At 41.0% G+C, this 27,488-nt stretch overlaps 1 protein-coding gene across 1 annotated transcript; it reads left to right on the top strand.

Annotated features, from left to right (window-relative positions):
• Positions 1–6: 6 nt before the first annotated feature.
• On the top strand, positions 7–26,769 carry LOC124288672 (uncharacterized protein C19orf44-like). The gene is made up of 11 exons (XM_046725240.1): positions 7–112; positions 4,523–4,728; positions 9,047–9,653; positions 10,657–10,686; positions 14,430–14,566; positions 15,104–15,311; positions 15,526–16,091; positions 16,772–16,818; positions 19,260–19,468; positions 24,783–24,946; positions 25,495–26,769. The coding sequence occupies exons 2-11, from the start codon at positions 4,636–4,638 to the stop codon at positions 25,570–25,572; spliced, it is 2,139 nt and encodes a 712-aa protein (XP_046581196.1). The 5' UTR covers positions 7–112; positions 4,523–4,635; the 3' UTR covers positions 25,573–26,769.
• Positions 26,770–27,488: the final 719 nt, after the last annotated feature.

The following is a 27,488-nucleotide window of genomic DNA, read 5'->3' as shown; positions in this document are numbered from 1 at the left end:
CGTTGGACAGCGGTCTTTCCCGATTGTCAAGGAAGGGAAGTAACTCTAAACTTTGTTGTTGTGTGCAACGGAAGTTAGGAGAAAGAAACTTGTTGAAAATGTTCATTTTATTGTAAGTTTCGGTAGCATGTAGGATCGTTTTTGTATATACCTCTCTAGTTATGAAGTGCTGTTGTCTCTTTGATGATATTAGTTGTGTGTATTATTCAAAATTATGTGTATCTATGAACATTAGTTCTACATGTCTGAACGTGAAATCGACGTTTTCTATCTGAACATTTTATCAATTTCAGTGGAAGGTCATGTCACTATGCATATAATTAGTAGGTAACGTGAGTTCCGGCTTTAAGTGGCATCTGCTACTTCATTGATAGCTTTCGTCGTGGGAAGTGTGTAACTTCACAAATGTGAATCACGGATTGGCTGGAGCCATACCTACGTGGAGCGCAATGATAGCCATAACTGTCGAAACATGAATATAGAAAATACACCTGACTGTTAAAGGATCTGATTTATAAACATATCAGAGTTAGCAATAAGTTGTGTTTGCAATATCTATAGTTTAACATTACTACTTACATTAATCACGCCAATACTCTGTGGGAAAACACTAAACTTGGACCTATACAGTCACATTTTAATATTTACCAGAAGTAATCTCCAAAATATACAGTTTGTTTTGAGGTGGCTTTAGCATTTATGGATTGACTAGCATAAACAAAATACGGTCAATATTGTAATCAAACAGCACTATCAATTGCTTTAAATGTACTCAGTGTTCACGAATGGTGTTTCAAAGTGACAGGACATTGGGTCCTGTAAGCTTCAGATGTCTGTCTGACCCATTGAAAATTCACAGGACCCAAAGAATAAAATTAAACACACATTTCAGATTTAACATTTCTTATAATTGGCATTGAAATTATTAACAAACATAAGATTAATGAACAGCAAACAAGTGTCACATGTCACATATAACAACTTCAGTCAAAGTCATTGTGAAACATACAGTCAGACACTGGGGTTGGTGGGTTGTAGATTCTATCAGACCTTTGGCGAATCTGCCGGATTTGTCAGAGGGTCAGACGCTATTTGTGAACACTGAGTACTACAGTACTGTCGGAAATGCTAGAAAAATGCTTTTTAGCCTTAATATCTTTATAAAGGTGATAAATGTACTATGTTGTCAATATATCAACTCGCCTACAGTGTACCTAATTTTTATTTCAATCAATTTAACATTCCCATGCATTTAAAGGGCAGTTTACAGGAGAGAATTTGGTATCAAAACAACAACTTAAGATTTTTCAGAGTTCAACAACAGAAATCTGAAATAGTCTTTACATTTATGCTAATAATACAGGTGGTGTAAAAATATGAATTAACGTTTTTCCTAAACAAATAAATGTTGAATGTTTGTGTTACTTTACTTAATTATCGTTTCTTTATTGAAGAAATATTAATATAAATGTTAAGTCTTGATAAATAAGTTTCCCGTCATGCATGCACATTTTTATCACAGCATCCACTATGGCCAACGATTTGCAGTAGATTGTTGCAAAGGTTTTTGTGCTTGAAAAAGACAGAGGTAAACCTTTCATTAGTTTAGAAAGAGTTTATTACAGAACTTGTAGAGCTGTTGGTATGTCTTACCAACAAGTTTACAATAATGTAAACAAATCAGACAAGACAGAAACCGTCTCAAAAGCAAAACCGGGACGTAACATCATCCTTGACAAATTTAACAAGGGAGTGCTTAGACGGGCGGTCTACAAACTTTATGAGAAGAAGAATATATATATTCTAGAAGCTACACCAGTGACTTCGTTAAATCTTTGGCCAATGTTCACAACTAGATTAAACTGACCGAATTACATCCATATTTTTGCAATGAAATATACTGTTGACATGCAAAACATTTATTAAAACGTTGCACATTTCTACAATCAATCAATAAGATAACACAAGTGATAGGATTCTTTCCAATGTACAGTAATTCGTATGTTTATTTCAAAACAAACACACATACACAAATGATCCCTTACATAACCAATACGTATACTATACGTACACATATTCAACATTTTGAAGAAAACATCTATTGAGATGACCCCTGGCCCGAGCGTGTGCTCAGGTGTCAATTTCACCTGTCGGTATCATTCATGCTGATGATGTAACACAGGCAGTTAATGTTTGTATCAAATAACGTCCCACTACCCCTTATTTTTCCAAGTTTTTGGTATTTTCATAAGTAAAAACACATTTTAGGGTATGTCTCAAAATTTATTCCCTCGGTCTACATTAGGTAGATGTTTCTTAAAGTGATATTTGTTATTTAAGTAACTGTAATACCTCTGAATTTTAAATATAAGTCAAAAAGCATTTTTCTAGCATTTCCGACAGTACTTTAGTTATATTTGAGCAGTGGGGTAGCCTAGTGGTTAAGTGGTCGCTCGTCACGCCAAAGATCCGGGTTCGATTCCCCAAATGGGTACAATGGGTGAAACCCATTTCAGGTGTCCCCCCACTGCGATATTGCTGGAACATTGCTAAAAAGCGATGTAAAACTATCCTCACTCATTCACTCACTAGTTATATTTTGACATCCAGTTACAGGGAAAAAACATGCTTTGCCCATGAATATACAAATACACAATGACACGAAAATACATTGTTAAAATATCTTATTAATTATTGCCCGCATTTTAAAACGAGACCATGCATAGGTTGTGTATTGTTGGATGCCAGTGGTTTCACTATATTAAATTTGCTGGTTAAGGACTCATTGAATCGCATGTACCAAGTTTACCTCTAACTACTTTTCAGTTATTTGGAAAATGTTATCTTATTCTTATTTTTTCACAAGAACCACCATTTGAAAAAGGAAATGGTTGTTAATTGTCTCACATGTTCTCAATGAGATCTGTTCACAATCAAGTGTATGGTGATATGGCTCTATAATAAAACAAACTGCAAACAAAATGGCAACAATTTGTACCCTTCACAACTCCCAGATAATTATAAAGTCATTGTGTATGTACTTGTATGATATGATTTCACATTGCGTATTTGATAGTTTTCTTTTCTTATGGAGTATGTTGTCACTCCCTTGAATCCGATGTATTTTGTAAACCAGTGAGTGGACACTTTATAAATCCATGTACTTACAATGCTGTTTCGGGTAGCTTCTGATTTTCTTCTGTTCGTGTGCTGCCCCAAGTGTATCACACGTTACAAAGTTCACGTGTAAGCAATACATGTCTCAGTTACAATGTAAAAAAACATGTAGCCCTTGTATTCACTGGACAGTGTATGTACAGGTCTCAGGAAAAATATAGATGTTTAAATATTAGAGATATTTGGAATCACATTCAAAATGCTATGTTTAGTAGCTAAACACAGTATTTTTGTATAAATTGAATTTTAAAATATTTTTTCCACACTTGCATGCAAACAGCTCAAAATTAATTGAGTTATGATAATTTAGTTTGCAAGGAGTACAGAAATTCACAACTTATCAGGAGCTCTCCATTATGGGTAAAAGGCCAGCATTGTTGTACCTATCAGTCAGTCATGCAGCTGTTGCAGCTGTTGTTAAGAGCTATATGACACTGTATTAATTAAGAATGTCTTTAATTAAGTCTTTATAAACTGGATGAACCATTTAAAGCAAACAGACTCACAAAAATCAATCTGGAAGGTGCCACCACATCAGTTAGTGGATGTGTAGTGCACCTGTCATGCAGGTTACAGTATGAGAATATTGATATATCAATTACATATTTGTATAGGATCTAGATGAGTCCAGTCTTTACTGGCACTGTAGTCTTCCCTTCTCTATCATTTACTGCTGCAGTGTTATATGTACCAGGTGTCTCTAACTGATTTTGATCTTTATTAATTTTCAAATACATATGTATATTGTTCATATGATATATGTAACTTATGGTTTCTAATTACAAACAATTGAAATGAAATGAAATACAAATGAAATTTCCTTTTAGACCACATTGTGGGGACAACTATGAAAAGTGTGAAATGTAACACAAGTTTTGTTAGAAAGAAGATGAATGTGAATATAATACATTGCCTGTTGATAAGACTACTCGGTTTATTTGCCTTTAAAAATCTCTTGCAAGAAGTGTTTTTAAACAGCCAAATAATTGTTGGATAACTATATGTATAATACTTAATGCCTGATGCCATGTTTCTTTATTATTGATTATATTTCTTGCAATATTTATGTCAAATAGAATATGGAAAAACATGTGAATAGTCTTTACTATTTCTATAATTTGAATAGGGGCGGTGGGGTAGCCTAGTGGTTAAAGCGTTGGCTCGTCACGCCGAAGACCCGGGTTCGATTCCCCACATGGGCACAATGTGTTAAGCCCATTTCTGGTGTCCCCCGCCGTGATATTGCTGGAATATTGCTAAAAGCGGCGTAAAACTAAACTCAGTCAGTCAGTCAGTATAATTTGAATAATAAATGGTTTTATGTGAAATGTGATATTTATTACAGGTTCCAACACCGCGTTAGGGTCTTATGACATTGGGAAACGCTTTTTGTCATCTGGAATGATGGTATTCATGCAACACTGACGTGGACTGTGAGAAGTTTTGTCCGTGACAAGGATGAGTCGTGCTTCATCCATCCTACAGCGGGTCAACTCTCAGCTGAGAGGGGAGAGAGTGCCACTAAAGTCTAAGGAGGAGGATGAGCTCTCAGTAAGTCAGTTGCTACAGAACCATGTCCATTAAAGTGATGTATTTGTTCCTGACACTACAGAACCATGTCCATTAAAGTGATGTATTTGCTCCTGACACTACAGAACCATGTCCATTAAAGTGATGTATTTGCTCCTGACACTACAGAACCACGTCCATTAAAGTGATGTATTTGCTCCTGACACTACAGAACCACGTCCATTAAAGTGATGTATTTGCTCCTGACACTACAGAACCGCTCCCATTATAGTGATGTATTTGCTCCTGACACTACAGAACCATGTCCATTAAAGTGATGTATTTGCTCCTGACGCTACAGAACCGCGTCGATTAAAGTGATGTATTTGCTCCTGACACTACAGAACCACGTCCATTAAAGTGATGTATTTGCTCCTGACACTACAGAGGGTACAATGTGTGAAGCCCATTTCTGGTGTCCCCCGCCGTGATGTTGCTGGAATATTGCTAAAAGCGGTGTAAAACCAAACTACAGTCAGTCAGTCAGTGACACTACAGAACCATGTCCATTAAAGTGATGTATTTGCTCCTGACACTACAGAACCACGTCCATTAAAGTGATGTATTTGCTCCTGACACTACAGAACCATGTCCATTAAAGTGATGTATTTGCTTCTGACACTACAGGACCACGTCCATTAAAGTGATGTATTTGCTCCTGACACTACAGAACCATGTCCATTAAAGTGATGTATTTGCTCCTGACACTACAGAACCACGTCCATTAAAGTGATGTATTTGCTCCTGACACTACAGAACCACGTCCATTAAAGTGATGTATTTGCTCCTGACACTACAGAACCGTGTTCATTAAAGTGATGTATTTGCTCCTGACACTACAGAACCACGTCCATTAAAGCGATGTATTGAGGTATATAAAAATTACGTGTATTGCTAACTCAGAACAAAACATCAGTAAACCATAAAATGCATACAGCTGTCTTGAGGTATTCTGTGGAATACAATATCGTAGGGTACAGGGCAGGTAGGTGTAGCATTAGAAGCTGGCACACGTCTCCTGGTCCATGCCAATATTGTCATGATTAATGTCTGTCAGTCCACAACTTCTTGTTTTAAAGTTCAATATTGTACTTCCCAACTTCTAAAATGCCACTCAAAGATGGATGTCATCATAAATGCATTGATACATTAAATACATTGATCAATAATACAGTGCTAAAGTGCATACATACACTCTTAGTAAAGATACACCTGTAATAAGTAAAATTATCATGTGCCAAATAATGACACCTATGCATCAGGTGTTCCATTTTGATGTTTCATTTAATATTATTTGAATCCTATGTCGCATGTTTCAAGCCATCAGTTTGTGGTACAGACACTCATCTGGGGCCCATTTCACAAAGCAATCGTAGCGCTACGACTGTCGTAAGTCTATGTTAAAGTATGGGAGTTATGATCACCTTAGCGCTACGATCACCTTGTGAAATAGGGCCCTGGTTTGTAGTTGATACTGACACCCATCACACAGGTGGCCATTGTTGGTTGTATGTCATACAGTGAGTTATTTTATGCAGGATGAATTGGGTAACTGACTGCAAACCTTCATCTGTGGACAGTTGTGAAACATGCAGCTAATTATGGCCTCTGGTGTTCCCTGCCTCAGGGTGTGCATTTCAGTCCTGAAATCAACATCGTCTATTTCTTTTCATCCAACAATGGTGCCTGTCATCTCAACAGAGACAGTCATTATCTACATAGATAATACATACACTTGTTTTATGAAGTAAAGTTACTTAATAATCCTCCTTAATCCTAATATGTGAAACAAAAGTAGGTCTGATATCCCGGTGTGCCATTGTGTCAATAGTGCAATATACATGCCCTACAGCTATTGGCTGATAGTGGGAAGACAGCTGGAGGTGAAATGGACAACAACCTGTTGCATTATCCTCCCATCTCTCTTGGGGCTGTGGGCAAAAACCTGTCATTACTCCAGTATGAAGTTTATTGATTTATGGCATCTGTGCTGAGGGGTTGAAAAGACCTTGAGAACCGCTTTTATTAATAAGCTTTTATTTGGCACAGACCCTCTGATTACAGGTGGTAGAGGTGCAACTATTACAGTCCATATACCACAGTTACGTCCCACTGTTATGTACATCAGTAACATGTGAAAGATTGTGAAAGTGTGAGTAGGTGACATCGCTGCTTCTCTGAACCACTGGTAGTGTAGACTGGAAAGTATAATAAGATCATGTAGAATATGTAACAGACATAGTAATGAAGATGAATTGCATTTTCTCACAGTAGTAAATATGTTACATACAGAGATTAAACATACCAAAATATGGTTTATCTACAATAGAGATATACAGTATGTGCCTACATCCATGTACTTCCATCATGTTATATTATTGGCCAAGGAAATAATTTCTTTGATGGGCATTTTAGAAGTTGAGTTGATGAAGAATAATGACAATTATTATGGATATACTACTTCTTTTATGTATCTTTTAGGAATTAATATGTACAAATGTATTGTGCACAGATTGATGCCTTATACATAAGAAATAAACATCCAAAATATAAATAATTGATGTAATATTCGGAAACACAAGCTAAATATCAGTTGCATTGTCTCGTTATCCCTCTTGCTTGTTTGTGTTGATAGATAGATTGTTTGTGGATAGCCATCAGAAAACATTCATAATAATACATTAGACCATAGTAGTAGTGGTCCAAGTGATTGAAATAATCGAAGATTCGTCGTAATGACTAAAAGACCAAGCAATCGATTACATTTTGTCATAATCGAACACAAACAATTCTGGAACACTTGTTTGCATTGACAATATTTATCACAAGGTTGGTTTTGTTTGTTGCGTTTCATAAGCACTACAAGCTCGTTCCAAGTCATGGTTAAAATTTATCTTGAAGACTCCAGGAAATTTATGTTCCTAACATATTAGTTATCCTTTAAAGACATGAAATTTGCCAAAACAACCGAAAGAACTACATGTTTTTTTCTTTATTTTGTGTGCATTAACAAATATAACCAAGACAATTTGATAAATAACGCTAACCAACTATTTGCGATGATTGAGGGTTACACGTTGTCATCATGCCTAACACTGGCAGACTGCTTGTGGGGTTGTATCTACACTTTAGGCTGGTAATATGCTCTGAAAGCTTTCACAATGTATTACATGTTGTAGTCTCTGATAAGGCCATACTAAAGTTTTCGGAGTACATTCCCTAGTATTTTGAGAGTAAGATGTTGGATATGTCAACAATTGACTCCCATAGATTCTGTTTGTGAAATGAACATGTCAATATGATGACAGGTGTTGCAGATAGTCGTGTCAATCATGTAACATTAACACCCTGGAATCTGTGTTTGATTGATTGAAATGTATCAGAGTCCAACATAGCACAGCTAGGGCAACAACAAAAGGCTGTACATTCTGTGTAACCAGGATAAGGAAGAATAACCCGTATTCTGATACACTTGTCGGTGTTATCCTGGATGTCTGGGTCCGAGTGCTGGTTATCGTCTGACAATGCAGATTTGGTCACACATGTAACACTGGTGTCTGTGTCATATTTCATCCATTATATTTACATGAGAATTCATTTGTGTGAATTCAGATATTTTTCCATGAAACATTTGAGGAGAGATTAGGTTATGAGCCGAGCATGATTGGTTCTAGTAATTCAAACACTAGTCAATTTTGTCTGCAAACTCACTTTGTTTCAATCTACCAGTTAATTATAACACACTGTTGATGCTTTTTGTTTTGTCTGTGGTTCCAAATATGGCCCCAAACCACCATCACAAACATGATGAAATAGAATTTATAAACTGTTTTATTTTTGTGTGCTGATCTCTATGTTTGATCAGTTTGAATGTTCTGGGATTTGAAACATAAAATGATACAATTACTGAAATCATAGTAATATATAAAACATATATTTGCACTTTACATATTTATTTATCAAATGCATGGTATTAGTGTGTTGCAAACCATTCATACAGAGAACAAAGTCTCTGGAAGAAAAGTAACAACCATATGACCTCTGACCTTCAGAGACAAATCATGAAGGTCATGTGTTAGCTGGCTGATTGTGGGTCGTCGTGACCCGATGATGTGAAACATTGCTCATACTGTCAACCTCAGGTTTGCTTGTCAGAAACTTGGCTGTTCTCAGGCTTTTGTGATAATGATGGAAAATTGATGATTGCAGTGTATGAGAATGTTCCAGCAATTGTAAATCTCACTCACAAATTATCATTGCGATTGCTAGTCATAACTCAGCTTCTTTACTTTTCTTCCAGACCTACCTGAGCACTTTGGCACAGAAAACCGGACAGGCTAGTAAGTCAGTGAATTTTGAGGACTTAGGTGAAAATATTTCAATATCCAGTGAAAGTAACTTACAAAAGACACCTCGAGGTCGTATTGGAACACCACCATTAAGGCAAGCTGCCAGTCGATTCTTGAAGAAAAAGAAACCAGATACAGAAGAAGTTGACCAATCAAATGTCACAACACCTAACATGTCCCCGCGGGGTCCAAGACGTTCATATCGCCCAGCGACATCCGTCCCAAATGCATCGCCTCAGAAATCGACACCCCTTGCCAAGGCTAAAGCAATAACTAACAAAATCAACGACAGGGCTGTTGTTGGCAATAAACGAGGAACATATTTTGAAACTGACACTGATGACAGCGTGAGTCTTGCTAATTATATGCAATATGCGTCAGCTGATCAACTGAAATCGGCATCAGAAAAGAGTGTCGGGAGAGACGGAAATAGATTTTTGAAGAAAACAAAAGCGGAGAAGCCATTTGAAGAGGGTGAAAATGTATACATGGAAAAAATTGAGGCACCTCGTCCATCATCCCCAGCCAAGGGACAGCGCCGACCGTTTGCAGATAGAGGTGGGTATTGATGTTAGGTTTCTGTAGTGTCAATCATACAGCCCTATATGTACACCTATAATCAGTAAAATAATCATATGACAAATACTGACACATGTACAACAGGTGTTCCACTTTGATGTTTCATTTAATATCTGAGTATTAAGGTGATATATTAAACAGACATGACAACAACATGTCTGGTGATTCTGTAGCAGTTCCTGCTCCACCATAGTCACTTTCAGGTTGATCTCCTTATCTAATGGTAGACAGATATATATATATGTTAGATATATTCACCAATGTGTACATTCTGTGCTATGCAATCATATGTCCAATATTAAAGCTCAAGTAAATATACATCCATGCTTATGTACATTAGCACTACATCAGGCAAATTTATGTAATTAAATATGTATGTATGTAGGTAGGTATAAGGTATATTATTTGTTTAGAAATGCACATACAAAGACAAGGGCCATATACATGATATAAATAGGGTGCTTTTATTCAGATGCAGCTCCAAAGCTAGTTGCTAATAATTATGAGGGATAAACTACACATGATATTTGACCAGAAAGTCAAACATGCTCCATGAATTTCAGTATGTGTGACCGCCGCCATAGAGCTGGAATATTGCTGAGTGCGGCGTAAAACTAAACTCACTCACTCAGTATGTGAGACTAGGTCTGTTTAGATACTTTTACTGGCATGTCAATATCAGTAGTGTTAAAGTTCTCAAAACTGATTGTCCAGTGAGGGAGGTTGGTGGAATAAAGTGGTTAGACTGTGCAGAGGATGAGGGTGTTGAACCTACTTTAGCACAGTGGGTCTTTGCTGCATGATATCATGAATGATGGGCATATCGAACAAAGACAGAAAACATGCCCTGTACACATTAATTTTGATATTTATGATATATTTTCAAGTACACAGGCATGAAACTACTTGTATAATAATAATAAGAAGAAGTAGAATTTGCAGATGTCTGATTGGTTTTATTGACTGTAATCACGTTTTGTAGATACCTCCAAACCTTCTACTGGAACAGCTGGTAAGTGGGGATGATATTGAAACTGAAATGGACAACCTTGCTCATTTCATTGCATTTAGTGTATAATTAGAAAATAGTCTGTCCTCAAAGTTTCTCTAGAAAGGCCTCATAAATTTCTTTCTTTCTTTCCTGAAAATCGTTTTATATTTTTCTAGTGGTCCATGACATTGATCACATTTGATGTATGCTATCTGTTAGACTCATCAATCATGTCACAGCTTGTTAATATCAAGGGGACTATGTCAAATGTTTAACAGTCATTTCCAAACTGTAACAAAACCTTAGTATTACCATCCTATTTGCTGACTGTCAACTCAGATCATTCTGCTGATCTCATAAAGATCAGCATCAGCTCTTTGCTGTGGTCAGTATCAGCTCTTTGCTGTGGTCAGTATCAGCTCTTTGAGCCTCTGTTCCTGATTAGCGTATGGAAATGACCATTACACTTTTGATACAGCCCCTCCTTGTATAGGCAGTGTGTATTCCTCTTGCTTTGAATGCGTCTCTGACTTGAATATCTCAGATCTATTCTGGCTTCATGGCATGGTTATATATCTTTGCTGATTATATCTTACTCTAGCATGTAGATATCCCTGTCTCCTGCTTGTAGTGCACTCGCTCCAGTTCTTTATTCTCTTTGCTTTATCGTAATACAGTATTGCATGATAAATATATATTCATAGGCTACATGACATGTGACATGAAAGCTGAACTACAGTCATGTAAACAATCAAGTGTTCTTCAAGTTCTTTGAGTAGTATATGAGCAGGGTATGAGTAGTGTATGAGTAGTATATGGGTAGTACATGGGTAGTGTATGAGTAGTATATGAGTAGTATATGAGTAGTATATGAGTAGTACATGGGTAGTACATGAGTAGTGTATGAGTAGTACATGAGTAGTATATGAGTAGTACATGGGTAGTACATGAGTAGTGTATGAGTAGTGTATGAGTAGTGTATGAGTAGTGTATGGGTAGTGTATGGGTAGTACATGGGTAGTACATGAGTAGTGTATGAGTAGTGTATGAGTAGTGTATGGGTATTATATGAGTAGTACAAGGGTAGTACATGAGTAGTATATGAGTAGTGTATGAGTAGTGTATGAGTAGTATATGGGTAGTATATGAGTAGTATATGAGTAGTATATGAGTAGTGTATGAGTAGTATATGAGTAGTATATGAGTAGTGTATGAGCAGTGTATGAGTAGTATATGAGTAGTATATGAGTAGTAGTGAGTATGGGTAGTATATGAGTAGTACATGAGTAGTATATGAGCAGGGTATGAGTAGTGTATGAGTAGTATATGAGTAGTACAAGGGTAGTACATGAGTAGTGTATGAGTAGTGTATGAATAGTGTATGGGTAGTACATGGGTAGTACATGGGTAGTGTGTGAGTAGTGTATGAGTAGTATATGAGTAGTACATGGGTAGTATATGAGTAGTATTTTAGTAGTATTTTAGTAGTACATGAGAAGTATATGAGTAGTATTTGAGTAGTATATGAGTTGTATATGAGAAGTATGTGAGTAGTACATGAGAAGTACATGAGTAGTACATGAGTCGTATATGAGTAGTTTATGAGTAGTCTGTACACTTTTAAGACATGGCAGATTACCCTTAATCATTAAAATATTGGTGTTCTCTGACTTCTTCTGACTGCAATATGCATTTTTTGATTAACTATCATCAGAAAAACTTGTGTTCTTTAACATTTTTATGTAGTAAATAACAAAGGTGGACCCTGGTCCCTGGTGTAGCTGCTGTAAAAGGCTACCAGTTTCAGAATGTGATATGGGTTTGTGAAGTTGAAACTTGTCATTCCAGCAATGTTGTAAGTGTGGGTCAAGAACATTGATCCAACCTCAGGCTTTGCTGAAGATGTAATATTTGCCTCTTACCATGGAACCCGTGAAGATCTGGGTTAGAATTGATCTTCAGTAACCCATGCTTGTCATAAGAGGCGAATAACAGGGTCAGGTGGTCGGGCTCGTTGTCTTGGTTGACACATGTCATTGTATCTCATTTGCGTAGATCAATGTTGATTATTTTCAAGGTCACCACAACACTTTGACCACTTTTCACATTTTTGTTAACGCGATATCTCATGGACTGTTGTACCCAATGTCTTCAAATTTGGTGACAGCCTACATTGGGGGATTACACAGACACCAGTTTATTTGGGTGACCTTGACCTTATCTCCAAAAAATTAAAAGCAGTAAATATAGATATTCCATATCAGTGGCAAACACTTGTTGTAAGTGGCGATTACCGGGATCTGGTGGTCAGGCTCGCTGACATGTCTGATGCATGTCATTGTTTCCAAAATGTGTAGACTCAATTATTTACAGACTGCTGTCATATAGCTTGAATGTTATGGGGTACAGCATTAAACAACAAACAAAGCTATGAATAAAATTGATTGTAATTTGTTATACCAGACATACAATGGGAGCTCTGTCTATCTGCCTATGGAACACTCATCAAGATCCTCTATCATGTTTATCTACTTGTGTAGTGAAAACTGAAGATACAAATTTTTGGATTGCTTTATGGTATACCGAACCGAAGGCAAAATACTGCGGTGTACCATTTCACCTCTAGTCATTTAGCTGTAATAGCTGACTCTGGTGTTTAACCCCCCCCAAAAATAAAAAAATATTTAAGTTGATTCCATACGTGAATGGTCTCCAACCAGCTCCCTCACTCACCCTAAGACCACAATTAATTACTTTTAGGTCATGTAGATTGTCACCCAAATTTGGAAACAGATCAGTGTAAGACTCATTTAATGAAACAGTTTATTTAACAAACTGTTCAAGGCACTTTAACTGTTGCTGGATGTGAATTTTAGGTGTCACTGTAACATTGTGCACTGAATCAAGGAAAGTTGTACAAGGTGGTTGTAAGTTTACCTGTAAACCATCTGAACTTGTCATCACACTAATATGAAAAGGGGATAATTTAGTGCTCTAAAGGTTCAAATACTGTAGCAGAAGACATCAAGGGCCCCAAGACATCCCTCAGTTTCCAACACAGCAGGAACTATTGTCTTTGCACTGAAGGTGACATTATTGATATAAGGGGAGACGTTTGGTAGCCAGACATGAAAGTCTCAGAGCTAGGATATTCTGACCTGCTGGATCCAGTTTGTTTGTTACATGTGTTATGTACCGGTACTGGATCTGTTTCTCTAAACTGAAGGGAGGTAACTCTCAACGTTTGCTCATGTCATTTCTTGAGTGCTAAATGAACACAGAGTTGAGAGGATCTAGTCAGATGCTCTGATGGTTAGTGTTCTATAAGGGGTCGTGTTTATGCCATACATGTTCAAAATGTTGTTGATTTTGCATTTTTAACAGAGAAATGTGAATACAATAAAGAAACTGATTTGATTTTTTCGTTGATCATGCTGGTAATAATATAGTCATTGAATTTTCACTAAGTTTCAGACAAAAGATTTTATAAAGTAATTGAAAAAATACAAAGGGTCTATGGAAAGTTTTGCATAAGCAGGATGGGTGTAACTTGTTTTAAACATTTTGTGTGAACTTTGTAATAAGGATAAGCCTGCTGTTTATCTATGTTTGAATGAATCAAGTTTGTTGACAAGTTGAAAAGGGAGAAAGTTTCTGGAGAGGTGATAGAGATGATTTCCTTGAAACAAAATGACAAATGAGTTGTTAATATTTTTAACATATGTGGAACTATGGTAACATTGTCCTGTATGTTGTGCCTTCAGTTCCGGAGTATGCCAACAAGGGCCAGGTGAAGTATTTAGGCAACATCCACCTGACCTCCGAGGAGGAGAGCATGGCAGACTTCATCAACAGGTTGTCTTCTGCTGACGACGCCAAGAGGAAGAAGAAAACAAAGAGGGTAGGTACCTCAGCTGTCGGGTAGGAAGTCATTCTCTCCGAGGGGACCATAATCTTACCATACTAGGGCACTAAGCTTGAGATTACCATCACATGGCTCTGACAGAACTCACCATCAAGACGCTCACTGATTTCAGAATATGAAATTTACCATCAGAGGGCGTCTCATGGTAAGGGACCATTCATAATTTATGGCTAAGGGGTGGGTTATTTTAATGGAGAAGCATGTACAAAATCAATGACGACCCCCGAGTACATGTGCACAAAATTGATGACCCCCTATCTCCCCAGAACAAAATGGGTGACCCCCCCCTTAAAATCATCATCATCCCCTTAGCCATAAAATGTGAACGGTCCCTAAGATTGCATATTTAACAGATGTAATCAAACCTTATGTGTTGTCATTGTGTCCTGTGATCTTACATTAACACTAAGTCTTCCCTATAGCTAAAGACACTATGTTCAGGACATAAATAAGTGATGTATTTTCATGCTTGATGTAGCTGAGATCTGCAGCAGTGTTCATGTCTGTTTACAGCAGTCCAGAGGTCATGACCTCCCATCCTCCGATCTCTCCCTCATGAGAACACCATCCCCTCCAACACAGACTCCTCGGCGGGTTCCATCTCCAATCTATGGACACCGACTGTCAAGGTCACCCTCCCAGGACTCAGATAATGTGGACTCCATCCACAGTGAGGTGGCTGACACACAGGAGACGGAGAGCTCTGGCAACATATTCAACAGTATGATCTCAATATCCTCACAGCTTAAAGCAGTGCACACCAGTGATACTTTCACGTCTCACAAATGTATCGATGAAAATAGCAATATTTCTTCAGTGTGCATTCTGCTTAATTTTAATTTTCATTGTTTGATTTTATAACAAGTGACAATGACTCTAAATTTAGTGACTTCAATGATATATGCTGTAAAGTTGATACTTGTTTTTCATTCCAGCTGTCAACTTAATGGACTTGGATTCTTTGGAACCTCTTGCCCTGTCTCCTGAGCCATCAGAGAAGAAGAAGAAGAAGAAATCATCGAAAAAGAAATCTGAACAAAAGGAATCCAAATCCAAAACAAAACAAAAATCTAAAGAGTCTTCAAGTGTTTTCAAAGCATCTGGGAAAGAAGACATATTCAAGGCAAAAGGTTCTTCCAAAAAGTCTAAAGAGGCGCCGCACAAAACTGACTCTGTTTTTAACAATCTGGGACTTCATACTGTTGATGAACTGCTCGGTGCTTCTGAAGCTAAGGAGGAGAGTATAGTGTCTGAAGCTTCAGAAATAGTGACAGAAAAGTCAGATATTTTCGCTGCTCGGAAGAGAAAAGATTCCATGTCCTCAATTGCAACAGAGATAGGTGTGGATACTCCCCAGCATCAGGTGTATTCTGAGGACAGTATTTCTGAGAGAATTGGACAGGACAGTGTCCAGGGTGGGAAGCAGGTGCGATGGACCGTGGAGTCCGAGGTGAAGACAGAGTACAGTGATGAGAACACCCAGGCAGACTACGATGATCGACTTTGAGACAGACTCCAGAGGAAGGAGCTATACTGACAGAACACATGAGAGTGACAGTGAGGGTTACACATCAGACACAGAGACATACACACAGAGGTAGGGGACATCGGTAACAGTCTGGACAGGCTGACAGTGTCTGTAGAGTTACCAATCTGGTGCAGTGATAGTGTCTGGTAGACAGTATGGTAGAGTGACAGTGTCTGGTAGACAGTATGGTAGAGTGACAGTGTCTGGCAGACAGTATGGTAGAGTGACAGTGTCTGGTAGACAGTATGGTAGAGTGACAGTGTCTGGTAGACAGCATGGTAGAGTGACAGTGTCTGGTAAGCAGTATGGTAGAGTTACAGTGTCTGGCAGTATGGTAGAGTGACAGTGTAAGGTGACAGTATGGTCTGGAGGACAGGAGACATACACACACAGAGGTAGACAGTATGGTAGAGTGACAGTGTCTGGTAGACAGTATGGTAGTGAGTGACAGTGTCTGGTAGACAGTATGGTAGAGTGACAGTGTCTGGTAGACAGTATGGTAGAGTGACAGTGTCTGGTAGACAGTATGGTAGAGTAACAGTGTCTGGTAGACAGTATGGTAGAGTGACAGTGTCTGGTAGACAGTATGGTAGAGTGACAGTGTCTGGTAGACAGTATGGTAGAGTGACAGTGTCTGGTAGACAGTATGGTAGAGTGACAGTGAGGGTTACACATCAGACACGGAGACATACACACAGAAGTAGGGGACATCGGTAACAGTCTGGACAGGCTGACAGTGTCTGTAGAGTACCCATCTGGTGCAGTGATAGTGTCTGGCAGACAGTATGGTAGAGTGACAGTGAGGGTTACACATCGGACACAGAGACATACACACAGAGGTAGGGGACATCGGTAACAGTCTGGTCAGGCTGACAGTGTCTGTAGAAGTACCCATCTGGTGCAGTGATAGTGTCTGGTAGACAGTATGGTAGAGTGACAGTGTCTGGCAGACAGTATGGTAGAGTGACAGTGTCTGGTAGACAGTATGGTAGAGTGACAGTGTCTGGTAGACAGTATGGTAGAGTGACAGTGAGGGTTACACATCGGACACAGAGACATACACACAGAGGTAGGGGACATCGGTAACAGTCTGGTCAGGCTGACAGTGTCTGTAAGAGTAGAGTAGACAGTATGGTAGAGTGATAGTGTCTGGCAGACAGTATGGTAGAGTGACAGTGAGGGTTACACATCGGACACAGAGACATACACACAGAGGTAGGGGACATCGGTAACAGTCTGGTCAGGCTGACAGTGTCTGTAGAGTACCCATCTGGTGCAGTGACAGTGTCTGGTAGACAGTATGGTAGAGTGACAGTGAGGGTTACACATCGGACACAGACATACACACAGATGGTAACAGTCTGGTCAGGCTGTGTCTGTAGAAGACAGTCTGGTGCAGTGACAGTGTCTGGTAAGCAGTATGGTAGAGTGACAGTGTCTGGCAGACAGTATGGTGGAGTGACAGTGTCTGGTAGACAGTATGGTAGAGTGACAGTGTCTGGTAGACAGTATGGTAGAGTGACAGTGTCTGGTAGACAGTATGGTAGAGTGACAGTGTCTGGTAGACAGTATGGTAGAGTGACAGTGTCTGGTAGACAGCATGGTAGAGTGACAGTGTCTGGTAGACAGTATGGTAGAGGACAGTGTCTGGTAGACAGTATGGTAGAGAGTGACAGTCTGGTAGACAGGTAGGGGACATGTAACAGTAGACATGAGTGTCTGGTAGACACCCATGGTAGAGTGACAGTGTCTGGTAGACAGTATGGTAGAGTGACAGTGTCTGGCAGACAGTATGGTAGAGTGACAGTGTCTGGTAGACAGCATGGTAGAGTGACAGTGTAGGGGTAGAATAACAGTCTGGTAGAGTGACAGTGTCTGGTAGACAGTATGGTAGAGTGACAGTGTCTGGTAGACAGTATGGTAGAGTGACAGTGTCTGGTAGACAGTATGGTAGAGTGACAGTGTCTGGTAGACAGTATGGTGGAGTGACAGTGTCTGTAGACAGTATGGTAGAGTGACAGTGTCTGGTAGACAGTATGGTAGAGTGACAGTGTCTGGCAGACAGTATAGTAGAGTAACAGTGTCTGGTAGACAGTATGGTGGACACACAGTGGTAGGGGACATCGGACAGTCTGACAGGCTGACAGTGTAAGGTAGAATACCAATGGTGGAGTGACAGTGTCTGGTAGACGGTATGGTGGAGTGACAGTGTCTGGTAAACAGTATGGTAGAGTGAAAGTGTCTGGTAGACAGTATAGTAGAGTAACAGTGTCTGGTAGACAGTATAGTAGAGTTACAGTGTCTGGTAGACAGTATGGTAGACAGTATAGTAGAGTAACAGTGTCTGGTAGACAGTATGGTAGAGTGACAGTGTCTGGTAGACAGCATGGTAGAGTAACAGTGTCTGGTAGACAGGATAGTAGAGTGACATTGTCTGGTAGACAGCATGGTAGAGTGGCGGTGTCTTGTAGACAGTATGGTAGAGTGACAGTGTCTGGTAGACAGTATAATAGAGTAACAGTGTCTGGTAGACAGTATGGTAGAGTGACAGTGTCTGGTAGACAGCATGGTAGAGTAACAGTGTCTGGTAGACAGGATAGTAGAGTGACATTGTCTGGTAGACAGCATTGTAGAGTGACAGTGTCTTGTAGACAGTATGGTAGAGTAACAGTGTCTTGTAGACAGGATAGTAGAGTGACATTGTCTGGTAGACAGCATGGTAGAGTGACAGTGTCTTGTAGACAGTATGGTAATGTAACAGTGTCTGGTAGACAGTATGGTAGAGTGAGAGTGTCTGTTAGACAGTATGGTAGAGTGACAGTGTCTGTTGGTCAGTATGGTAGAGATTTCACAGTGTCTGATGGAGAGTATGGTAGAGATCTCATACACTGTTATATCATCACCAAGAGGCGGTTCAATCACATGGGAATGTGGTGAAGCCCATTTCTGTGTGACCGCGGATGTTGCTGGAATATTGCTGGAAAACCAAACTCAGTCAGTCAGTGTTATATCATCACATGGAACATGTAGCTGGTTACGGTGGATTGTTGTCACACCAGCAGGGAGGGACACTTTGCAGGCAGACATGTTATTACAACTCATCCCCTTCATTCACTGCAGCGTGTAACCATCCTGTTCCAGCTACACAGATTCCAGACAAGCCAAGCCTCCTCCAAAATCCAGGAAGGAGACAAAGAGTGTGGAGATTCAAACACCGACCGACCCTGGGCTAAAATATCGCTGGAACCTGATGTCGAGCGGCCTGGCTATATCCGGTCCCAGCCTTGGACTGGGCTTTGTGGACCCCACTCCTATAGCCTCTCATGTTGTCAGTGCAGATGCTCTAGAAGGTGGGTGACTCCAGATAGTCACTATGATCACAGATACCTTAACATAGCACATAGCAATAGCACCAAGCAATCCTGTGTGTTTGATGGTGGGTAAGGATTCAGGGGTGGAAATAACCCATTGCCCGACGCCCCAGTCCAGTGTTTTTTCTGTCGGGCAAGCAAATTTGTATATCACACTGTACCGGTGTCCAGTTGACTTTCCAATGTTAATTATGCTGTTTATTTAAAAAATCAACAAGAAAATCGGCCAGTATAGTGGACAAATTATCAGGACAAGTGATTTTACATGTGCCACTGTACCGGAGTATACTCGCAATTTTAAAGTTATTTCCACCCCTGGGATTAAAACTCTATATCCCATCCCTAGAAATGCTTGAGCTTTTGTGATGATATAAACAAACATGTCCCTGTAGCCATGACATCGTCGTACTGTCCCTGTTTGACACGTCTGTATGTCCCTCTAGCCTTGACATCGTACCGCCCCTGCATGACATTGCAGCCCTGTTTGACACGTCTGTATGTCCCTCTAGCCATGACATCGTACCGCCCCTGTATGACACGTCTGTATGTCCCTGTAGCCATGACATCATACCACCCCTGTATGACACATCTGTATGTCCCTGTAGCCATGACATCATACCACCCCTGTATGACACATCTGTATGTCCCTGTAGCCATGACATCGTACCGTCCCTGTATGACATGCCTGTATGTCCCTGTAGCCATGACATCATACCACCCCTGTATGACACGCCTGTAGGTCCCTGTAGCCATGACATCGTACATTGTCCCTGTAGCCATGACATCGCACAGCCCTGTATGACATCTGTATGACTGTATGTCCCTGTAGCCATGACATCGTACAGCCCCTGTATGACATCTGTATGTCTCTGACATAGCCCATGACGTCCCTCGCTATTCAGCCCCTGTATGTCATCTGTAGCCATGACATGACATTGTCAAACTGTATGACACATCCCTGACATCGCACTAGCCCCCTGTATGACACGCCTGTATGTCCCTCTGTAGCCATGACATCGTTCAGCCCCTGTATGACATCTGCCCCTGTATGACAGTCCTGTTACGCCTGTATGTCCCTGTGTAGCCATGACATCATTACAGCCCCTGTATGACATCTGTATGTCCCTGTAGCCATGACATCATTACAGTCCCTGTATGACATCTGTATGTCCCTAGTATGACATCGTTCTGTATGTCCCTCTAGCCATGACATCGTGTAGCCATGACATCGTTTCCCCTGTATGACATCTGTATGTCCCTGTAGCCATGACATGACATTGTACAGCCCCTGTATGACATCATACATCTGTATGTCCCTGTAGCCATGACATCATCGTACAGTCCCTGTATGACATCTGTATGTCCCTGTAGCCATGACATCGTTCAGCCCCTGTATGACATCTGTATGTCCCTGTAGCCATGACATCGCATTTCAGCCCCTGTATGACATCTGTATGTCCCTGTAGCCATGACACTTTCAGCCCTGTATGACACATCTGTAGTATCGCACAGTCCCTGTATGACATCCATGCTCAGCCCATGTATGACATCTGTATGTCTGTAGCCATGACCCATACAGCCCTGTATGACATCTGTATGTCCCTCTAGCCATGACATGCTCAGCCCCTGTATGACATCTGTATGTCCCTGTAGCCATGACATCGTTCAGCCCCTGTATGACATCTGTATGTCCCTCTAGCCATGACATCAGCCCCCTGTATGACATGTAAGTGTCCCTGTATGACATCTGTATGTCCCTGTAGCCATGACATCGTTCAGCCCCTGTATGACACATCTGTATGTCCCTGTAGCCATGACATCGTACAGTCCCTGTATGACATCTGTATGTCCCTGTAGCCATGACATCGTACAGTCCCTGTATGACACGTCTGTATGTCCCTCTAGCTATGACATCGTACAGCCACTGTATGACACGTCTGTATGTCCCTCTAGCTATGACATCGTACAGCCCCTGTATGAAACGTCTGTAGGTGCCTGTAGCCATGACATCGTACTGCCCCTGTATGACGCATCTGTATGTCCCTCTAGCTATGACATCGTACAGCCCCTGTATGACACGTCTGTATGTCCCTCTAGCTATGACATCGTACAGCCCCTGTATGACACGTCTGTAGGTCCCTGTAGCCATGACATTGTACCGCCCCTGTATGACACTGTAGCCATGAGATCATACCACCCCTGTATGACACATCTGTATGTCCCTGTAGCTATGACATCGTACTGCCCCTGTATGAGATCTGTATGTCCCTGTAGCCATGACATCATACCACCCCTGTATGACACGTCTGTAGGCCCCTGTAGCCATGACATCGTACAGTCCCTGTATGACACGTCTGTATGTCCCTCTAGCCATGACATCGTACTGCCCCTGTATGACACGTCTGTATGTCCCTCTAGCTATGACATCGTACAGCCACTGTATGACACGTCTGTATGTCCCTCTAGCTATGACAGCGTACAGCCCCTGTATGACACGTCTGTAGGTCCCTGTAACCATGACATCGTACTGCCCCTGTATGACACATCTGTATGTCCCTCTAGCTATGACATTGTACTGCCCCTGTATGAGATCTGTATGTCCCTCTAACCATGACATTGTACTGCCCCTGTATGAGATGTATGTCCCTGTAGCCATGACATCGTACAGCCACTGTATGACACATCTGTATGTCCCTCTAGCCATGACATCGTACTGCCCGTGTATGAGATGTATGTCCCTGTAGCCATGACATCGTTCTGCCCCTATATGACACATCTGTATGTCCCTCTAGCTATGACATCATACAGCCCCTGTATGACACTGTAGCCATGAGATCATACCACCCCTGTATGACACATCTGTATGTCCCTCTAGCTATGACATCGTACTTCCCCTGTATGAGATCTGTATGTCCCTGTAGCCATGACATCATACCACCCCTGTATGACACGTCTGTAGGCCCCTGTAGCCATGACATCGTACAGTCCCTGTATGACACGTCTGTATGTCCCTCTAGCCATGACATCGTACTGCCCCTGTATGACACGTCTGTATGTCCCTCTAGCTATGACATCGTACAGCCACTGTATGACACGTCTGTATGTCCCTCTAGCTATGACATCGTACAGCCCCTGTATGAAACGTCTGTAGGTGCCTGTAGCCATGACATCGTACTGCCCCTGTATGACGCATCTGTATGTCCCTCTAGCTATGACATCGTACAGCCCCTGTATGACACGTCTGTATGTCCCTCTAGCTATGACATCGTACAGCCCCTGTATGACACGTCTGTAGGTCCCTGTAGCCATGACATTGTACCGCCCCTGTATGACACTGTAGCCATGAGATCATACCACCCCTGTATGACACATCTGTATGTCCCTCTAGCTATGACATCGTACTGCCCCTGTATGAGATCTGTATGTCCCTGTAGCCATGACATCATACCACCCCTGTATGACACGTCTGTATGTCCCTCTAGCCATGACATTGTACAGCCCCTGTATGACATCTGTATGTCTCTCTAGCCATGACATCGTTCAGCCCCTGTATGACATCTGTATGTCCCTGTAGCCATGACATCGTACAGCCCCTGTATGACATCTGTATGTCTCTCTAGCCATGACATCGTTCAGCCCCCTGTATGACATCTGTATGTCCCTGTAGCCATGACATCGTACAGCCCCTGTATGACATCTGTATGTCTCTCTAGCCATGACATCGTTACAGCCCCCTGTATGACATCTGTATGTCCCTGTAGCCATGACATCGACACAGCCCCTGTATGACATCTGTATGTCCCTCTAGCCATGACATCGCATTACAGCCCTGTATGACATCTGTATGTCTCTCTAGCCATGACATCGTTCAGCCCCCCTGTATGACATCTGTATGTCCCTGTAGCCATGACATGCAGACAGCCCCTGTATGACATCTGTATGTCCCTGTAGCCATGACATCATTCAGCCCCTGTATGACATCTGTATGTCCCTGTAGCCATGACATCGTTCAGCCCTGTATGACATCTGTATGTCCCTGTATGATGACATCGTACAGTCCCTGTATGACATCTGTATGTCCCTGTAGCCATGACATCGTACAGTCCCTGTATGACATCTGTATGTCCCTGTAGCCATGACATCGTACAGTCCCTGTATGACATCTGTATGTCCCTGTAGCCATGACATCATTTTAGCCCTGTATGACATCTGTATGTCCCTGTAGCCATGACATCGTTCAGCCCCTGTATGACATCTGTATGTCCCTGTAGCCATGACATCGTACAGCCCCTGTATGACATCTGTATGTCCCTGTAGCCATGACATCGTACAGTCCCTGTATGACATCTGTATGTCCCTGTAGCCATGACATCAGCCCCTGTATGACACATCTGTATGTCCCTGTAGCCATGACATCGTACAGCCCCTGTATGACATCTGTATGTCCCTGTAGCCATGACATCGTATCAGCCCCTGTATGACATCTGTATGTCCCTGTAGCCATGACATCGTACAGCCCCTGTATGACATCTGTATGTCCCTCTAGCCATGACATCGTTCAGCCCCTGTATGACATCTGTATGTCCCTGTAGCCATGACATCGTACAGCCCCTGTATGACATCTGTATGTCCCTCTAGCCATGACATCGTACAGTCCCTGTATGACATCTGTATGTCCCTGTAGCCATGACATCGTACAGCCCCTGTATGACATCTGTATGTCCCTCTAGCCATGACATCGTACAGCCCCTGTATGACATCTGTATGTCCCTGTAGCCATGACATCGTTACAGCCCCTGTATGACATCTGTATGTCCCTGTAGCCATGACATCGTACAGCCCCTGTATGACATCTGTATGTCCCTCTAGCCATGACATCGTTCAGCCCCCTGTATGACACATCTGTATGTCCCTGTAGCCATGACATCGTACAGTCCCTGTATGACATCTGTATGTCCCTGTAGCCATGACATCGTTCAGCCCCTGTATGACATCTGTATGTCCCTGTAGCCATGACATCGTACAGTCCCTGTATGACATCTGTATGTCCCTGTAGCCATGACATCGGACAGTTCCCCCTGTATGACATCTGTATGTCCCTGTAGCCATGACATCGTACAGTCCCTGTATGACATCTGTATGTCCCTCTAGCCATGACATCGTACAGTCCCTGTATGACACATCTGTATGTCCCTCTAGCCATGACATCGTACAGTCCCTGTATGACACATCTGTATGTCCCTCTAGCCATGACATCGTTCAGTCCCTGTATGACATCTGTATGTCCCTGTAGCCATGACATCGTACAGTCCCTGTATGCTGGCCCTCCATGACCTGATGAAGCAGCAGCTGGTCCTGACACAGAACTTCCTGGAGACCCAGAGACAAATGTACGAATCGACCACCTCCGTGTTGAAGGACAGCTACAAGTACACTACTCTGGAGGACACCCAGGAGGTCAGTACAGGCAGTGAATATTGTTCTACACCAGTCAGCAATAGTCCAGCTAAAACCAACAGTTGACTATCAGTAAAGATACTTATTACTGGTCTTATGTAAAAAATAAGGTCCTGGGCCTAGATTTTGAAGCTCTCTTAGCACTAAGATAGTCGTAAGTACCATTCATTAACAGTAACTTACGACTATCTTAGCGCTAAGAGAGCTTCGAAAATCTAGGCCCTGATCCACAAAATATTTGTGGCATTACGAGCTACCATAATATGTTATCATTGGCTTCCACATAATGTAGTTCTTCAATGTTTTAAATCAGGAACCTGGCTCTTGTTACTGATAACATAGAACAGAACATCCAACTGTGTTTGTCTCTTCATTGTTCATCTCTCAAAAATGATTTAATATATTAAGCCATTTCTCCTGAACCTTATCTACCTTCCCAGGTATGTTACTGGTAGTTTTTCCAGGTATGACCATGTATTGTATGTCTGTACCATGCTTTCTACAGCAAGGAAATGTGGTTGGTATAGCTGTAGTCTTGATGTTTTCAGTACATTCGGAAACACCGTAAACCTCGGCTCTCCTTCAAGAAAGCACTGAAAATGGTGTCAAGAGAAATGAACATGTGAGAAGGCCCAGTGACTGTACACTGATAACTTAACTCAAGCAGAGGCCTATTGCAGACTACCTGGATCAGTGGAGAAACCAGTTGGGATGTAGATCCATACAAGCAAGCATTATATTTGTGGGACAATCAGTTGACTAGTCTTGTCAGAGTTGTTTCCCCTTGTATGCTTGAACATGCAAAAACATACACCCATAGCCCTGTCACAGTGACATCTTTGGAATATAGAATTTGAATTGTCTGGTGCATGGCCCACAAAACATACGCCCATAGAACAGGCTAGCTGCTGGATAAGCCGTACGTCCAGGTTTTCTGATGCTTGAGGGTGTGGACAGCTGTAGGATGGAGGAACAGTCAACACTCATCATTTGTTGAGAAGAACCACCTGATGAACATTCATTCATCTGGAAATATGTTAAAACAGACAATGTCCCTTTGAAGGATACTGTCTATTCTCAATATCTCCTTAGCTTACATTTTGGTAAAGCTATAATAACCCCTGGGTTCCTTTTGTTCTTGATATTGCAAATTACCTGCCCTTGATTTTCATTAACATTTCACTTACAAGTCAATGGTTTACCTAAGGGAAAGGTAGGTAACTCTGATTACCTAGAAACCAAATATAATGCACATGAGGACTTCCTTTCAATTAAAAATATTTTTTGAGTTCTTTCTTTTGCATGTAAGCCAGTTTTTTAGATTGAATTTCTCAGAATCCCAGTCATAATCAATGGGACTGGCTGCTACCTATTTATATTGCATAGTAACTTTGAGGCTTGTTTGTAGCTTGCATTCTGATTGGTATGTTAGACCCAGTAGCATAATGAAATTGGCAAGTGGAAGGCAAGGGTGGGTAAACTGAGGTAGCAACAACCACAGGATCCAAGTGTCATTTAACCAGAATGCTAGCCCTGGAAGGGATTGATGCTGCTCTGATGACATCAATAATCGGAGACAACTTCGTCCCAATATAACATGTCGTCACTATCCACTATGTAGGTCCTCAGCTTTGTCTATCATGTTCACTTGAAGAAAGTCCACCTCAACAGTGATCCCAGAAATGTTATCACGTTGAGGACAACATGAATGTGGGGTGATGAGTCCGTCCATAGACTATATTTTGTATCTAATTTATTGTATATATCATGTTAAATCATCCATATCTCACTGAATATTGTTGTATAATAAACATATGATAATTGTATTTTCCTTTGTCTTGAATCATGTAGTTATTTCAGGGTTTTATTGCTAAAACGTCTCCAGAGAACAGGACGTCTATGTCAAAGATGATCAATTTGCAGAATCATAGCCATATACTGGACAAAATGTCAGTGGAATAACATCTCTAGATGAATATTACTAAAACTTGGGAATACAAATCATACTTAATTGGAATTGCCTAGAGCTTCGGCCTTAGGATATTTGTCTCGGTTAGGTCCCATACTGCCAACAAAAACATTGTAGGCAGCGTGGGAAAAGATTTTTTGCCCCATAGAATAATGGAACAGCCCGAGTATCAATGAAGAAGGGGTGCTTCGTTTGGAGTAAGGGATAATTAGGGGGATTATATTAGTATATATCGGTGCATCTACTTCTGTGTATAGTATGTTTTGAGTCTTCTCATCCAATAAAGACTACAAGACAAGTACAATGATATTGTTTTATTTTGTTTTGGGAAGCAGTTAGCATGCTTATATTGTAACCTCCAAAGCAGGTTTAACTTAATCCTATTTGATCAAGTTGGGTAGGCTTGTTTTAACTATGTTGTTACAGGCTTTGTCTGTCTTTGTCAGATTATGTTGAAAAACATGGTAAGGACTAAATTGTTGAGAAGATCTCATCATCTCAGTTAATTAAACTCCTAATAAATTAGAAGGGGAACCAACTGTATCCATCACACAATGGGAAATGTTCAACATG

This window comes from Haliotis rubra, unplaced genomic scaffold, assembly GCF_003918875.1.
Source record: "Haliotis rubra isolate DU_JTF1 unplaced genomic scaffold, ASM391887v1 Scf422, whole genome shotgun sequence".
Lineage (NCBI taxonomy): Eukaryota > Metazoa > Mollusca > Gastropoda > Lepetellida > Haliotidae > Haliotis > Haliotis rubra.
The sequence above is the reverse complement of the archived record's forward strand: the minus strand, read 5'-3'. Positions and strand labels throughout refer to the sequence as shown.

Coding starts and splice junctions, on each gene's coding strand:
- LOC124288672 (XM_046725240.1), top strand. CDS start 4,636: ATGAGTCGTGCTTCATCCATCCTACAGCGGGTCAACTCTCAGCTGAGA. Junction 14,567..15,103: donor GGAAGAAGAAAACAAAGAGG/GTAGGTACCTCA, acceptor GTCTGTTTACAG/CAGTCCAGAGGTCATGACCT. Junction 16,092..16,771: donor AGGCAGACTACGATGATCGA/CTTTGAGACAGA, acceptor ACAGTATGGTAG/AGTGACAGTGAGGGTTACAC.